This window comes from Hydra vulgaris, chromosome 03, assembly GCF_038396675.1.
Source record: "Hydra vulgaris chromosome 03, alternate assembly HydraT2T_AEP".
Classification (NCBI taxonomy): Eukaryota; Metazoa; Cnidaria; class Hydrozoa; order Anthoathecata; family Hydridae; genus Hydra; species Hydra vulgaris.
This window is the reverse complement of record NC_088922.1, coordinates 45,614,527-45,633,335: the sequence shown is the minus strand read 5'-3', so window position 1 is coordinate 45,633,335 and position 18,809 is coordinate 45,614,527. Positions and strand designations below refer to the sequence as shown.

At 29.0% G+C, this 18,809-nt stretch overlaps 1 protein-coding gene across 1 annotated transcript; it reads left to right on the top strand.

Annotated features, from left to right (window-relative positions):
• The first annotated feature begins 3,210 nt into the window (after nt 1–3,210).
• On the top strand, nt 3,211–18,747 carry LOC136078196 (UDP-galactose translocator-like). Its single transcript, XM_065793403.1, has 2 exons — nt 3,211–3,620; nt 17,877–18,747. The coding sequence occupies exons 1-2, from the start codon at nt 3,408–3,410 to the stop codon at nt 18,681–18,683; spliced, it is 1,020 nt and encodes a 339-aa protein (XP_065649475.1). The 5' UTR covers nt 3,211–3,407; the 3' UTR covers nt 18,684–18,747.
• Nucleotides 18,748–18,809: the final 62 nt, after the last annotated feature.

Sequence of the window (18,809 nt, the reverse complement as noted above, 5' to 3'; positions counted from 1 at the left end):
ACGAGTTCTGTACATATTCTCGCGTCACGGTAAGGAAGGAGGCATGAACTTCCTGGTTAAATGCGCTTCCGTGGTGGTCTGTGACAAGACCGTTAGGTCTTCTTGGGGCACTTTAATTACATGAAAAAAAAAAATTGATGCATATTAACAATAATTAGTTATTATTAATTTGTATTTTTGTGTGTTTTGATTGTGTATCTTGGTTTATAGCGAGGCCCAGGAACTTTAGTCGTAGGAGGGGCCTGGGGGTGGGAATACCCCCAGCCTCCCTCGTCCTAACCTGACAAGAATGCTCTGGAAAAAACTCCTGGAATTTCTTGGAAATTAGCTAAGAGAGATAGAAAAAAACATTCATTTTGGGTTTCTAATTTAGCACTTTGAACGAGTAAAGTTTTTTTGCCTTTAAAACATATTTTAAAGTACTATTATATTTAAAATTTTGATTAAACAATTTAAACATAATACATACTTAATGACTTCAGTCATATTTTAATGTAAGTTGGTATATTTTATTGAAAAAAGATAAAAATTTAACTTAGACCCACATTACCCCACTAAACGGGGTAATATATTCTTTTGCTTAAAGTCAGAAATAGGTAAAAATAGGCTCAGAATACCCCACTCTACCCAACTTAAAGTTTAAACCTTGCTTTTTTTGTAATTATTTTAATACTAAAAGACTCATCAGAGAGAAAGCACCACCAAGCTAAAATAATAGAATGTTTACCTCCACCTTCCTATCAATAATTCACATCAACCCCAATATCATATTTTGGGTTATAGTACCGATAGGGAAATCGGTTAATATCTGTTTGTCACTTTTTGCTGAACAAAATGCTTAGTTGGTAATAATTTATCAAAAATTTAAATCCACTACCGTTGTTTTTATTTTGACACAGTTTTGTATAGACATGTTTTTAAACTTATTTAATTTCACAAAACCGAGGGGGCAACTAGTGTCAAGAGGATACTCTTTTTATTTTATTTTGAATAGTTCTTCACTATCGTTCTTCATTCATTCATTTCAAGTTCTTCATTATCGCCTTGCAGAGAAACAAATTGAGCTCAATAGGAATATGGAATATATAGAGAACCAAACTTCCCGAGGATCACGATTTAGTTAATTCACCTCAGTACAACGCCCTTTTTATTATGGAGTCGTTATGTTATGTACAATAAAAAAAGTCTTATGTTATTATGTACAATACATTATAGTTACATTACATGTGGTTATAAAAATCATCGATAAAATGAAATAAAATTTTTTCAAAACTAGTTTCAGAAAACTATTGTCGAATTGAGTTATCATTTTTTTAAATATACTTATTTCTATCTTTGTGCAAGTTTAAGTTACGAAAAGAAACGAGCAATCAGTTAGAAATCAGTTACAATTAAAAAAATTTAAACTGTTACTGAAAATTTTCATATAAAACATTTTGCTTTATCAAGTTTTAATAAATTTTACTTTATCAAAATTGAGATTTTTTTACTTACTTGCCTTAAATTTAATGCGTGGAAGATAATTTTTAACTGCCCTCACAGTTATCTTTTCCCGCCTTTTCTCTATTGCATATAAACATTGCAAGTTACGTGGTTCGGGCAATTAACTCACTTATCAAGGTATATCTTGCGAACCACACATTATAGTTGGCTCGCATCACCTTCAGGTATAATGGTATGTTTTAATGAAGGGTATGTTTTAATGTAGCAAGGTATGTTTTAATGAAGCAATAATTTAAGATAGAGCTTGCCTGTATCCGATTATAAGCACATTTTAAAATGATATTTTTTAATACGAAATTAGTTTTTTGTCTTTGTTAATTTTAGGAACTATGTCTCGAAATTACAAAAAAAGGAAAACAGTTTAGGTTGTAAAACAAGTTAAACAAAAAAAACCAAGAAACAGCTGTAATTAAAGTAACAAACCATAGATTTACCATTGCCAAAGCTGCAAAAACGTACAAAATTCCATTAGTAATGTTACATAAAAAGTAAAGCTTTGGGATTAAGTTCCAAAAAAATATGGCGGACAGACCGATAGTAAAACTATTTATCTAAACAATTTATAATTATTTATCTAAACAATTATACATATGACTGAATGGAGAGTATCATTTGATTCTTTGGGCATAAGGATTTTATTCAAATCTTATAATGATAAAGTGAAAGATAAATAATGCTTAATTCAAAAATAATATGCCTGAGGTAGATTGGTGTCAACCCTTCATTAAGAGACATCATTTAACAAATAGGGTTGCTGACAATGTAAAATATATTAGGGCTGTGGCAAACGAAGAAATCTTTAACAAATATTTTGATATTTCATACCAAGAGTTGAAGGACACTTCTAAAAATAAATTATACCAAGAGTTGAAGGACTGAAGGTTGAAGGAGTTGAAGGATACCTCTAGAAAATATCTACAACTATGATGAGACCAATATAACAGATAATCCCGGGTCCAAATTCGTTTTTGTTCGTCGTGGTCATTGAAACCGTGTTGAAAAAAAAGCAAAAACATTCAAAGCAGTTGACCAGTTTAATGTTTTCTGGCAATGCTGCGGGAGAGTTTTTTGCCGCCCATGGTTTTGCCGCCTAGTGCTGTGGCCTTATTTATGATGAAGATGATTATTTTGAGCTCGATATTAAAAATATCGGTTTTGTATGCAGTATGTGTGAGTCATTCGAGGAATTAGAGGATTGTGACATTTGATGTTCTGTTTTATGTAGGATAGATTTGTAAATATTGTGATACATGTAAACACAGTCGAAAAACTAGGTTTTAAAACGTAGTATATTAATTTTTTCATATGAACTGAATTAAAATAAAAAATCTGTACAAAATAAACTTTCTAGAACCTATTTGATCTTTAACAGTATTTTCCCACGTTTTATTATTGTAATATATCCATAACCTAGGGTATAAAAACATGTTGTGTTCAAAGTCATCCCAACTCGGCTCTTCATTTTCACCCCGTTTTGGAAATACGTATATACATGTATAAAACCAGAAATCTAAGGTATTTACTTCATACTGTTGATCAGGCTTACAATTTTTACTGGAAGCTGAAAAGTATAATGTTCTGTTACAAAAAAAATGATAGTGATTGGGCAAACAGTTTTCTTCCATGATGCAAAAATATTCAAAAGGAGTTCATACTCACCCCCGTTCACGGTATACTGTATGCAGATGTCAAGGACACCATCGGACTTTTTATATATGCGGACGTGAAAAACACTGGCGGAACAGAAGTTTGACAAGAGATGATTATCGAAGAGAACAGAAAGTCCAGCACCATGCGTGCGATTATTTAAAAGTTGTGATTTTTTGTTTTTGTTGATTTGATGTGTCTTACCTCCTTAAGCAAGCCTAATGATGTAATATATTCTATCAGTAATACGTGTATGTATGATGACTACTAATATTGAAGGTTTAAAAATAAGTATCGAGAATAGCAACCTAATGAACCATGTTTTTTTGTCAAAATACAAAACACCCTTAAAATACGTTGGGTTAATTTTATTGATTTTTCAAAGTGCAGTTCATGTTTTGGTCATTCGTTTTTCACGAGTTGGTACAGGAGGCAAGTATTTTGCGAGCACTGCAGTGTTTTTTGCTGAGGTAAGAATGATACCAAAATGGTAGGGTAATGGTGATTTTTAAATAATTTATAAAAATAAATTAGTATTTATGCCACTTTAATTTAAAGAAATTGTTTATATTTGATTTTGAAATTGGTAACATTAATTTCAATTTTTTAATGTTGCTTTTATGGTATTGTAAGCTATATTACAGTTATATTTTGCGCAGTTTAATTTTTTAATAAACACTTTAATAGGTACGTGAGTAAAAATTTCAAATTGTTTGAATACTATAATATTATATATCATTAGAAAGAAGATAATTACAGTATTTTAAAGGTATAAAATCATTAAAATTGAACAATTGGTTCAAAAGTTATGACGGTTTAAGTACCCATTTTTCTTTATATGGATTTGTTGAAGAAACTGTGCACAGTGTGCCCAGAATGTGGTTTTTTGGAAAAAATTCATAAATCCGTTATTTGTTAATGAAATCTTGTGAAAACTTTAGTATATTACTTTTTTGGGCTGAAGAATCTGATTCTGAGGTTAGTTTTTACGTGTGGGCACTCTGACCCAGTAAATGGGGCAACAGTGGGGGAGGGGGAGGGGCGCCAAGAGTCATGCTCTTACTTTTTTTAAAATTTTCAAATAAACTATAAAATATAAATTAAAAAATAAATTTTTTTTAAAAAAAATTTGTCTTCCACCGTCCCCCGCCCTATATAACAAATAGCCTCTCGATCCCCGTGACCAGTAAGCTCATAGCTAGCTAGGTTGCTTGGAAAAGGATATCATATCCAATTCATAATGAAATATGTTTGACTATTAATAATTTCAAGAAACTCATAATGAAATGAATTTGGGTTTATAATAATTTAATATTAAACACAAATATACACAGATATTAATCTTATTGATTTTATATGGTCACAGAAAACATTCTTTAATTATCATTTTTTCTTCAGTAAATATGTTGTTCACGTCTACTTTACACCCTCTTGTGGTATGTCCGAATTTTCCACATAATCCACATTGCAAAAGTCTTTTTTTACTGGCAATAATTGGATGTGTTCTTATCATCAGTCTGCAGTAAATGTCATGTGTATTAATTTGCAAAGACATCTGTCTGGCTTTACAACTTGTTCCTGATTTATAAGCCTTAATGTATTTGTTCCAACTTTCGCTTGACTGCTCGGAGTACTTAGCAATGGGTGATCCACCTGTAAGCATAAACAGTTCCCAGGCATGTGCACACATTTGATGTATGCTGGGGCTGAGCATAGCCCATGGAAATGTCTGTTTATGGAATATCATCAATCCATAACCAACTTCTTTAACTTTATCAGGATCAACTTTTTTGCTAACATCAACATGCTGATTAATGCTAAGTATTGAACTTAGATAACAAAGTCGAGAAGCTATCTTGGTCTTCTGTTTTAAGAATTATGGAACAGATTGACTTTCTTTCTTTTGGACTAAAAAAACAATCTGCTAATGGTCCATTGTTAGTGTTACCACCACTAGAAGTAGAAGAATCAAGAAGCATTCCTGTTTTTTCACGTACGTTTTGAATAACTTTTTTTTGTGCTGTTTTCAGAGCAGTTTTTACCTTTATGTCCTGCTCAGACCATGTATGGGTTTGTTTACCCACAATGTGATACAAAATTTTGCCATTCTGCATCAAAAGCACGAAGCTTTTGATGCAGAATGGCAAAAAATTTTACATCTGATTCAACTATAGGTTCATGGCATTGTCCATGTCTTTCTGTATCTTTGTACAAGATTTTGCCATTTTCTAGTCTTCTCCAGGTACTGAGCACATCATTATAATTTTTATCTATGGTGAACCCATGTAGTATACATACCAGGTCATTGGCATCACTTCTGGAACATTTGCAGTAGTGACAAAAAGCTCCAGAATTACCCACCAATAAGTCTACCATTTTGCCATCAACCATACTAATCTCTGTTTTTACAAATATTTGTAACCCATTTTTTGAAAGAATAGGCTGAGTTTCATTTTTAGGCAGTTGACTCAGAGTTGCTTTAAAATACTCCTTAACACTCTCCCTAGTTTCTTTTGCTTTCACTAGAATAACAGGCCTGGCAAAAGTAATAGAGTTAGGGGTTGGATTAGTCCAGATTACTTGGTTTTTTGAATCTTTAATTTCAAGAGGACACCAAAAGGAACAAATATAATTTGTTCCCTTTAAGTCTGCATCTTGAGGATCGGAAAACTGATGACGATAATTGTGATTTCCAGACCCATCAAGTCCAAATTTACCATCTACATACCATATATCTAGTAGAGACTCAACAGTGTCTTTGATAACATTGTTCACAGGGGATGAAGTTTGCTTGTCGTCACTGCCTAGATCTTTTGGTAGCAAAGTACGTTTAAAGGTATCTACATCATTCCTTGTTGGCAACATTAGTTTAGGGAGAAGCTCAAGTCTCAGTTCCTAGGGAAATATACAAAATTTAAACGTACAATTATAAAAACAATTAACTACAACAGGATTTGATTGCATACTTTACCTGATATTTATTTATGGATAGATCCAAGTTGTAAATTAAAGCAATTGCTTCCTGTACCGATATTGTTGAAAGTTTTACTCCTTGCATCTTCCCCCATCTTTTTTCACATCTTTGGACAACTTCTTTTAAGTATTCTGATTTATCTACACCTTGTTCACTCGCATGTTTTTCCACAATGTCCACAAAATCATCCAGAATTTTGTTGTATGTACGTTTTTCAGGTTGATCACTGGATTAAATGATAACGTTTTATGAAAAGTAATAAAATAGCTACTGGGTGTCCCAAATAACATGATGCTTAAGAAATTCAAATAAATGTCAACAGTTAAACTTTTACCTTAGTCTTTTTGATTTCCGTCCTCTTTTAGCTTGTGGAGCTCTATCTTCTTCTACATCACCCCTGGATGATGATGAGGCTGCAACAGGTAGATTTCCAGGCAGTTTTATCCCAACTTCGTTTCTCCAAATTTCCAATTCGGCCACAAGTTTATTTTGTTTCAACTTTGAATATTTTTTTACATGTCTTTCAAATTGCTTTAGAATTTTCTTGATGTTATCTTTTTCATCTTCTAAAGTTAGGTTATGTCTCACTTTGATTGTTTTTAAAATTAGCTTTGATTTTTCCAATGAACTTAATTTGATGTTCAAGGTTAGTAAAATTTCTTCTAATTCTCCTTTTTTTATCAATAACATTTTATCACATGTAATCAACAGGTATTCCTGAATCGTCCGTGAAAGTTTATTTTCATAAATTACGCAACCTCAAATATCAAACTTGTACGAACAAATAAAATTCAAACTTAAATTACTCAATTTCCGGGGATAACCGGACTGTGTAATTTTTACACATAAAAATAGAAAGTCTACATTGAATGAAACATTTGAGTTTGTTTGCGGCCTCCTGCGGCCTTTTTTTTCCTGTGACTTTGTTTTTAAAAAAAATTAATATGTTTTCATATATTTTAGAATTTTTTTAGGTATAAACAAAACTGCACAAAACAAATTTTTAAACTTCAATTTCAATTTTTATTGAAATAATTCACAAATTAAATATTATTTACAGACCAGGATAGAATTTTTTTTTAAATTTATGGAGTCAATTTTGATATATAGCGTTTCAAAGTTATTGTTAAAAAACAGTATTGGTACAGTTTTAATACAAATATTTTGAGTCAACTTTTTCTTCAACTTCAAACAGCTATAAAAACAAAATGGTTTGATGAATTTATAATTTTTTTTTTGCCATGACCTACATATGTCTTACACAACATAAATTTACAATTTAAAGTGAAAAAATAAAAGGTCAGAAAAATGAATTTTTTCATGTCCTGGGCACACTGTGCTGTGGTCAAAATAATGTTTTACTTCACTTAAATTGTCATAACTTTATCAATTCTTATCGAAATACAAATATCTTGGTGTCAAAAGATAGGTGTAAGAGTGGGCTACAACTTTATGTTAAACTCTAACCACCAGGCATATCGGATGAACAGAGGGGGCACCAAACCACCACCTTGCCCATATGAAGCTGAACACTTTTTTCAGAAAAGTGTTCAGCTTCATATGGGCAATATAAATATACAAAAGCAATATAAATATACAAAAAAATTGTTTTAAATTTTTGATTTAACCACCAAAATATATAAGAGGTGTATGTAAGCAATAGAGGTGGGTGTGGTGGTGATGGATTGATACACCCTAGTATTAAAAACGACTTAGTTTTATAAATATTTATATCTTAACTAAAATGAGTAAAATTAGCATACAATATAAAATTATGTTATACAAGATCTTGCATATACAAGTGGTGTTTCTATTACGAAAGGAGCGTATGTCCCCCCTCCCCGCCCAGCCGACCTAAAAAATAATAATTGTAATCACTGTTTTCAAAATTTGAATAATAAGTTTAAAAAAAATTGGAAATAAATTTAAAAATTTAAATAATAAATTTAAAAATGAAATTGGAAATAAATTAAAAAATAAATTTATACCAGATGCCCACCAAATATGGGAGATAAATGTACAACAACAAAGAAGTAAAAAACATATTCCACTAAATTAAAAGATACATTAGTGGTACATCCATGGTCATAAAAGAGTGGAGTACCATCCATATTTTTTATTTTAGTGCCACTCTCTTATGACCATCCATGGTCATAACAGAATGGCACTAAAATAAAAGAAAGGTTCAGATTATACCTTACTAACTCGCTTAGATGATAATGGCACTAAAAAATAAAAATATAAAATACTATAGCACAGCCTTATATGATAAATAATCTTATATGAAAAATCGAAATCATATAGCAAAACCTTAAAATAATTTGGAAATTAAAATCATGTAGAAAAATATAAAAACCTTACCAGTTATAACTAATGAAGATGATACTAAAAAATAAATAATGCAATACACAACATAACCGTTCAATTATTTCATAATTGAAACCATACTTAAAATTGTTTGTAATTAACAATATATATATATATATATATATATATATATATATATATATATATATATATATATATATATATATATATATATATATATATATATATATATATATATATATATATATAATCTTTGAAAGTCATTTTCTTGTTATACGTTAAAATATGGGTAGAATACAATAAATACGGCTGCGTATAAACTTTTTTTTAAATATATATATATTTTTTAATAATATATAATTATTTCGATATTTCGCTGACCTATCGTGATCAGCGTCATCAGGTATAATAAATAAAATAGTTACAAAGAAATCGTTATAGTAAAAACAAACCGTTAAAAAGATAACACTAAAAAGCCAAAATAAAATACAAAAAATATTCTCAAATAACTGACGTCAGCAGATTTTATTAAAAAATGGCCCCCAGGTTTTAGTTGTCACGTTATCACCGTCATCCCGATTGAGAACCACATCACCATTTCTCAACTCCTGTCGAACCCTAGCTTTGCTTATTTCGAGTGACTCTGATTTTCCGAGTTCGATATTCTGGGACTACAGATAATGTTTTGGGGTGCAATCAATCAAACTTACCATGGCATGTTTTGGAATGTTCAGTTGCACCCAAACTGGACCATTTTTCTTTTAAGCTGTTTTTCTGGTGTTCAATACATCTCGATATCACCTTCTTTTTAGTTTCACCAATGTATATCGAACCGCATGAACATTTTAGCTGGTATACGCCAGGGTTTATGTTTAGTGGTAGTCTAGTTTTATTGTTGCAAAAAATATTTTTTAAATTGGGAGTTGATGTGAAAATAACCTTTATGTTTTGTTTTCGAAATTCTTTACGAAGTTTTGGACCAACAATTGGTATCCAAGGTAGTTTTATAAAGGGTTGGGTATCTAATGGTTGACATGTGGTGTTTTTTGAACCGTTTTTTAAATAGTCTTTAGTAATATTATTTAGAATGTTCTTGTCGTGGCCATTTTCAACAAATATGTCTATTAGAAAATCAATTTCTTTTCGAAGGTGTTTTTGAGAGCAAATTCTTTTTGCACGACATAAAAATCCTTTGAAAACGCCAATAATAATGTTAGGATTAATGTTCGAGTTAGGTTTAAGTTGAACATTTGTAATAGCTTCTTTTCGATGTATTTGAAATTCATAAGCTCCAGAGCCTGTGTTCGTAATATTAATATCTAGGAAATTGAGTTGTTTGAGGTCGTTTTCAAGTTCCACTGTGTATTTTATGGCAGGATGTTGTTCATTAAGGATGTTCAGGAACATTTGTTGTTGTTTTATTGAAGCGAAGGGAGCGTGACAATCATCTACATATCTCTTGTAAGTTTTTGGTTCGGATGTATAAACACTTGCTATGTTAAGGGCCTTTCTTTCTATATTTTGTAAAAACGTTTCCGCCATAACAACCATTAAAGATAAACCTATAGGACCTGAATTAGGTATTACTCTGATATTGTTTTCATATAAAAAATAGCATATACTTAATGAAAGTTCAATTAATTGGTGAATGTCTGCAAGAGTAAGTTTAGTTCGAGTTTTTAAGTCATCAATGTCAGCGTTCAATATATCAATAATAACCGGAAGTGCTTCGCCAATGGGTATGGATGGATATAAATTGACTATATCAAATGAAACTTGAACTTCGTTAGGATCTATTATCCATTGCTTAGCTTCATTTACAAAACTATTAGAATTTATAAGTCTACTTTTATTTTTGTTCAGAGTCGTTTGAATAATTTTAACAAGATAATCAGATGTTCCATAAGGTGGTGTGTTAATTGTTGATACAACGGGTAATCTTTTTCTGGTTTGTGAGCTTTAATCATTCCGTAAATCCTTGGTGGGTTACAATCTGATGGATACATTTTAAAGTATGTATTTCTGTCTAGCTTACCTTCTTTTCTTAATTTGCACAATTGTCTTTGAAATTTAGTAGGCAATGTTGGATCATAATCAATAATTTTGCTATTTTTTATTTGTTCTTCTAGTTTGAGAGATGCATCATTTTGGTTTAATAATGCGAAACCTGTGCCTTTATCGAAAGGGTATATTTTAATATTAGAATTGTTTTTTAATTTGTTTATGGAAAGACGCTGTTGCTTAGTTATATTATCTTTTAATTTTAATTTTAGAGAATTTGTTAAAATTTGTGAACAGTTTTGTCATAGAGTTTCTGCCTGTGTTGGTTTTTTAAGTTTTTCAAGTTGTAAAGTGCAAGTTTTGATATTAGTTATAATATCCATATAAGGATTTTTTTCCTGCAGTGGTACAAAATTTGGACCTAAATTGAGTAGCTCAGTTGTTGATTTATCCAGAGTTAAATTGAGTATAGCAGGTTTAATAACTTGATTGGGAGGATCAAAAGTATTTTTTATAATCGGTGTAATTTGTAATTTATAATATTTTCTTTCATTTCCGTTTTTTTCTTAATATAATGGTAATTTTTTGATTTATTGGTTATACTATTAATTAACTCATAATCGTGTAATCTTACTTTTGTCTGAAGAAATATATTTAATTCATTAATTAATTTCTTCCTTGAATATAATCTGTGTTTCGCTTCGTTACGAGCATGAATTAGTAGTTTTTTACTGTATTCCTTCATTATGTTTTTTGCTTTTTTAGTACGGATTGGAGTTTTTATTTTAAACGATTTTGGAGTTATGTTATTGGATAAATATTTTTGAAGAAAAACGAGTTGATTTTTTGAGTTCGCATTTCGTATCTTCAAATCTTGTAACTTTTTGTATTATCGTAAATCTTTTTGCCGTAAAAAGTAGTAATATAATCTTTGAAAGTCATTTTCTTGTTATATGTTAAAATATGAAAGAAAGAAAGGCCCTTAACATAGCAAGTGTTTATACATCCGAACCAAAAACTTACAAGAGATATGTAGATGATTGTCACGCTCCCTTCGCTTCAATAAAACAACAACAAATGTTCCTGAACATCCTTAATGAACAACATCCTGCCATAAAATACACAGTGGAACTTGAAAACGACCTCAAACAACTCAATTTCCTAGATATTAATATTACGAACACAGGCTCTGGAGCTTATGAATTTCAAATACATCGAAAAGAAGCTATTACAAATGTTCAACTTAAACCTAACTCGAACATTAATCCTAACATTATTATTGGCGTTTTCAAAGGATTTTTATGTCGTGCAAAAAGAATTTGCTCTCAAAAACACCTTCGAAAAGAAATTGATTTTCTAATAGACATATTTGTTGAAAATGGCCACGACAAGAACATTCTAAATAATATTACTAAAGACTATTTAAAAAACGGTTCAAAAAACACCACATGTCAACCATTAGATACCCAACCCTTTATAAAACTACCTTGGATACCAATTGTTGGTCCAAAACTTCGTAAAGAATTTCGAAAACAAAACATAAAGGTTATTTTCACATCAACTCCCAATTTAAAAAATATTTTTTGCAACAATAAAACTAGACTACCACTAAACATAAACCCTGGCGTATACCAGCTAAAATGTTCATGCGGTTCGATATACATTGGTGAAACTAAAAAGAAGGTGATATCGAGATGTATTGAACACCAGAAAAACAGCTTAAAAGAAAAATGGTCCAGTTTGGGTGCAACTGAACATTCCAAAACATGCCATGGTAAGTTTGATTGATTGCACCCCAAAACATTATCTGTAGTCCCAGAATATCGAACTCGGAAAATCAGAGTCACTCGAAATAAGCAAAGCTAGGGTTCGACAGGAGTTGAGAAATGGTGATGTGGTTCTCAATCGGGATGACGGTGATAACGTGACAACTAAAACCTGGGGGCCATTTTTTAATAAAATCTGCTGACGTCAGTTATTTGAGAATATTTTTTGTATTTTATTTTGGCTTTTTAGTGTTATCTTTTTAACGGTTTGTTTTTACTATAACGATTTCTTTGTAACTATTTTATTTATTATACCTGATGACGCTGATCACGATAGGTCAGCGAAATATCGAAATAATTATATATTATTAAAAAATATATATATATTTAAAAAAAAGTTTATACGCAGCCGTATTTATTGAATTCTACCCATATATATATATATATATATATATATATATATATATATATATATATATATATATATATATATATATATATATATATATATATATATATATATAATATATATATATATATGGGTATTCTTTCAGTATTCTTGAAAGATTGCTTATGATTGGCAAAACGTTCAACAACAAACAAATCATAAGCAATCTTTCAAGAATAAAAAGTATTCAAAAGACACCATGCTGTCAAAATATATATGGGGATTAAAAGAAAAAAATATTGATGATTTTATACTGAATTGGTCTATCCTTAAAACAGCGCCTGCATATAACAATATTTCCAAAAAATGCATACTATGCCTACAAGAAAAATGTATGTGTATACATATATATATATATATATATATATATATATATATATATATATATATATATATAGAACATATATTATAATAGTATCTATATAATAACTACTGAGCTATTGAATACAGAAAGTAACTAACTAATGTTGTCAGCTGACGCCATTTCACTGCAACTTTGAGCATCTAAAACAGCGAAAGAAATATTTAAGTTATACATAAAGGTTTAGATAGTGGTCAAATAATAATTTAAAAATAGTTGAATAAATTTATATTTAAATAACTTATTTATAAAGACATTCCTTGTTATATAAAGACAACGTTCAAACTTCAAATTAGATATGATTCATAACTAATTTGATCCATATCTAATTTATATTATGAATATGATATAAAATACTATGTGAAACCTTTATTTACTTTTTCATTTTATTTCTAAATGAAATATAAAATCTGTCTTATTTTATTATTTACTGAAAATTGTTTTAATAAAACAATTTTAAATCTTAAAATCTTTAAAAACTTTTAAATCTACACATTTTTTAATTACATTTTTACTATAAATTATCTACGTTTATAATATCAATTTGTGACATAAGTCAAATAATGCTAATATGAATGCTATATATATTAAAAATATATATATAAATAATCAATGTACTCCTCTGTCTCCCGCGCTAACATTAGGGAAAATATAAATTAGGTAACAAAAGTCCAGCAAGAAATAGGGTAACTGCTACAAAATATTTTTCAACGAAATTTGGCATGTGCATAGATAAATGAATAACTTAAACAAAAAAATTGGATTAAAAAAAAAAAGACTATATCCTGGACATTAATTTCACCACAGAAGTACGACCAAAATTTTGACATCAATAAACTTGTTAATATTAAGTGAGTGTAATTAAAACTAAATCGAACTAATGCTTCAACTATTCTTCTATCGAAAAATAGTCTGTTGTTAACGAATACTAAAAAGTTGTTCTACAAAGCCTTCCTCAAGCGCGCTAACTTTGAAGAGACTACGAAAAATGTGGCACAAAATTTGGCTCCATAAAACGTGATAGTCACATAGTAACTTTAATCCATTTAATTTAATCCATATTATCTACTACTTTAGACTTTATATCAACATAGTACTAATATGTTTTGCTCAATTTAATTTTTAAATTGCCAATTATCAACCAAAACACTTTCAGACAAAATGTAAAGTGGAATGTAAAGTGCTTAAACAAATATTTAACTATATGAATGCAAAGAACATAAGTAGTCAAAGAACTGAAATAATGCAAGTAGTCAAGATTGGAGTATATCTCATATAAACTACTGTGTGGTGTTGGAGTTCCACAATGCGCTGTGCTGGGACCTTAGTCTTCATAATCTATATCAGAGGTCGGCAAATTGTGGGCCGCGGCCCAATTGTGGGCCTTTGCTACATAATTTGTGGGTCCCAAGCCACCTAACTGCATAATAAACAAAGTAGTGTAGTTGTGGGCCTTTTAGTTGTTTTCCAGGCTGTAAAAATTATAAAGCCTCCTTATAAAATACTCCCTAACACCAGATCTTGTCATTTTAGACATAGTAAAAAAATAATTTTAATGCACTCTAACACTGTAGCACTTTTGTGTAACACTTTTGTGTAACACTTTTGTGTTATCCATTTCACTTTGATATGAATGATATTAGTATTCTAAAGGGCTTTGAAGAAGCTGATATTTTAAAAGCAGAGGATGAACTAATTAACTTTCAATGTGACGACGAGTTGAGAAGAAAGGCACCAAAAAAAGATGAAGATGGCACTTTTGGTGAAAATTTAATTATTTTCTGGCATGCTGTCATGAAGGAACGTTTTCCAGTTCTTAAAAAACATGCAAATAGACTTATCTGTATGTATGGCACTAGTTACCAAAGCCATGAAAATAATAAAAAATGTTTACAGAACAAGACTGACTGACACTCATTTGAATGACCTTGTGCTAGCTGCAACAACAAAATACTAACCAAATTTTTAATTGTGTTTTATGTGTTTTTTTTCTTAAGTATGTATTTTGTATTGATACAATTATTAGTTCTATAATCTAATTCTATACTATATTCTGTTATATAGTTAATATAACATATTTTATATATAATTTATTTATTGCTGTGGGCCGCAACTAAAACAAGAATTTTGCAAGTGGGCTCCTTTGGAAATATGGTGCCGACCACTTATCTATATGAATGACATTTACACTTTTTTACAACAGAACTTGTAAGCATCAATCTCTTAGCAGACAACAGCATACATAGATCAAAAAGATAGCAATAAAATAGTGAATTTGTTTTAAAAAAAAACTCACTGAGTGGTGAGTGATCAGAACTTTATTCTAGATTACAAATAATTATGAGAATTATATTTAGAATTGCAGGAGAATGTGATCGTGACACACCCTTTTATCAAAAAAATTTAGTTTGTAAATAAATTTATTTATTTTAAAATTATCAAACTAAAATACAAGTTTCAATGCATAAAATAAAACTTATATTTTACAAGATTTTACATGTATGAGTACATTAATATATGGGAAGGAGTGTCCACCACCCACCTACCCCAACTTAACAAAGTAGAAAATAAGTATTTTAAAAAAATTTTTTTTATTAAAACCTAATAAAGTTTGCAAGAATTATATTCTAGACTACAAACGAATATAGGGTGTATTTTAGAAATGGAAGATGATGTGGAGGTATTAGTTTAACACACCCTAGTATAAAAAATGTTTTCTCCTTATGAATAAATTTGTATTTATTTAAAACTGAGAAGTTATTAAAATTGTATACTAAGCTCATTAAAAATGAGGTTAATATACAATTTAAAATACGTGTAATAAATTATGTTTTACAAGAATTTACATGTAATAGTGGTGTATGCATAAACTAATGAGAGGGTGTGTTTGTTCTCCCCCCTCTCTCTCCCTCCCTATAAATCTTAAATCTTAAAAATCTTGTAAATCTTAAAAAAAAAAAATTTAAATCCAAAAAAGTTTTAAAACAGAAAATGTATATATATTTTCTGGAAATGCCCATTTCCAGAAAATGTATATATTTACATACATTTACAGAAAATGTATATATATTTTTTCTGTTTTAAAACATTTTTGGATTTAAAATGGGCATTTCCATTTCTGTGCATGATTTTTATTTTTCTTTGTTTTAGCAATTAAAAGCTGGAACTTAAAGCAATATGCATGCTATTATGATTTTCTTAAAAAAAATTTATAGCAAAAAAAACCTTTAGCATTTTATAGGTTATCTGAATAAGTTAAATATATATAATTTAATCATTTTATTTTTTTTGCATAATATCGCTACAGTTTAAAAATAAACAACAATTTTTAAAGCGCTATACTCTAGCTAGAAATATTTGATGGCTGCCATTTCTCATTGAAAATATGTTAAATACGAGTCGTAGATTATAATATTTTGCTTAAAATACTCACAAGCAGTTTATTTTCTTGTAAATATCTACATGAAATTGACAAATTTGCAACTGCCGTGCGTGATCCTTCATGAACTGCATTTAAACGATTGCTGTGACTCTATACTATGATACTATGATACATAGAGCAATCCTGTAAGTTTATGGAAAGCTTTACTAATGTTTTAAACATTTAAAAATATATATATAACCCTAAAACATATATTTTCTGAGCAGTTAAAGTTTATTTATCTAGTAACTAAAGTTTCAGTTTTTCTGTTCTGTGCGTGATTCTGCTTCAAACTTAATTTATTCTATGTTAACATTACTAATTTATACCATTTTTTGTTTACAATATATTTATATAGGTTGGAATTAAACGAGAGCAAATTAGAGATCGCCAGTTTATTGTTATGAAAATAATAAACAAACATATATGAGTTTCTGTGGGTGATATTTTGTATATCCCCATATATATATATATATATATATATATATATATATATATATATATATATATATATATATATATATATATATATATGTATGTATGTATGTATGTATGTATGTATGTATGTAAATATATATATATATATATATATATATATATATATATATATATATATATATATATGTATATGTATATCAGGCCTTGTTTTAAATAAAAGCAGCTCAGCACATTAGCTTGTTGTGATTTTTTTTAAACTGCTGCAATGTAATAAATTACCACAAAACAAGTTTTATTAACTAATTTAGAACAACAAATCTAGAAGTGTTGTTTTGTAAATGTACATATTGTGGAATGTCTATTTTGTTTCAATTTTTTATTTTTTTAATATTAAATAAGTTTATTATTCCATCTTTTATTGTTTTTATTGTAACAATTAATTTGTTTCTTTTCTCTACATTTGTATAATTAAATTAAAATATGTTAATTTTTTTTCTTTTTTTTTCATTATATCTCAAAATTGCGGCTTTGCAAATAATAATAATTCTCACTCAAGTTAATTATTTAACTATACATATATTATAATTCAAGTTAATTACTTAACTACATATATATATATGTATATGTATATACAACCCTCGGAATTAGGCATTCGGCAATGCCGACCTAACTGCTGACCTGAAAGTGTTTGAGGTCAGCAAATAATTGCCGACCTCGTTTTTATGTTTTACGGTAAAACCTTTGTCTCAAATAATTTTTGCCAACCTGATGCCGACCTCTAAAAGATTGAGGTCAGCAAATTATTGCCAACCTCATTTTTCCTAATTCCGAGGGTTGTATATATATATATATATATATATATATATATATATATATATATATATATATATATATATATATATATATATATATATATATATTTATATAATTTAATTAGGAATTTCATTCTTTAAAACATTCTTTAACTCTAACTTCTTTTTTTCTTTTAGGTTTTAAAGCTATTTTTATGCTTGACAGTTGCACTGTTTAAAATTAGAAATTTTAATTCCTTGATTATATGTTTGCGTACTCACATATTCAATAGATTCAGCTACACAACTAAATTATGTATTTCAGCTATTTTGTTTGTTATTCTGAACAATCTTCATTATTTGTCATTGTCTGATTTGGACTCTAACACTTTCCAAGTAATTTATCAAATAAAAATTTTGGTCACTGCTTATTTCTCTGTAATTTTACTTAAAAAAAAAATTAAGAACGTGCAATGGGCAGCTCTAGTTCTCTTGTGTTTTGGGGTGTTGTTAAATTTGCAGCCTAGTCAGTTTTTCTCTTTAAACAGTAGACTTCATGATCAGTCACCTGTGGTAGGATTTCTCTCTATATTATTGTCAAGTGTTACCTCAGGCTTTGCCTGTGTTTATTTTGAGAAGATACTTAAAGAGTCGAAAAATCCAATTTGGTTATTGAATATTCAACTTAGTTTTATTGAGACAATAGTTTCTATAGTAACAATGATACTTATTGATGGTATAAACATTAACAATCATGGAATGTGTTTTGGCTATTCAAAGTTTGTTTGGTTAGCAATTCTTCTTCAGGCTGTTGGTAGCATTTTAGTTGCTGTAGCAATGACTTTTTCTGACAGTGTTTTGAAATGCTTTTGTGTGGCATTTTCTATTATTTTTTCTAGTGTTAGTAGTATTTATGTATTTAATTTAGTTTTGAGTGTTCAATTTCTACTAGGAACAATTGTAATAATTTTTGCTACATATTTATATATCTCACAAGAAATATAATATTGCTTTTGTATATTGTTCTGTTAAATATTTATTAGAAAAAAATAAAAGTGTTGTTATTAAACTATTTTGTTTTTTAAAAAATATTTGAATAAAAACATGTTTGTCGCAAAGAGGGTTTTAATT

Excerpts from the sequence above, each read along its gene's own strand:
- LOC136078196 (XM_065793403.1), top strand. The coding sequence starts at position 3,408 with ATGATGACTACTAATATTGAAGGTTTAAAAATAAGTATCGAGAATAGC. Across the intron at positions 3,621-17,876 it reads CTGCAGTGTTTTTTGCTGAG|GTTTTAAAGCTATTTTTATG; the intron begins GTAAGAATGATA and ends TTTTTCTTTTAG.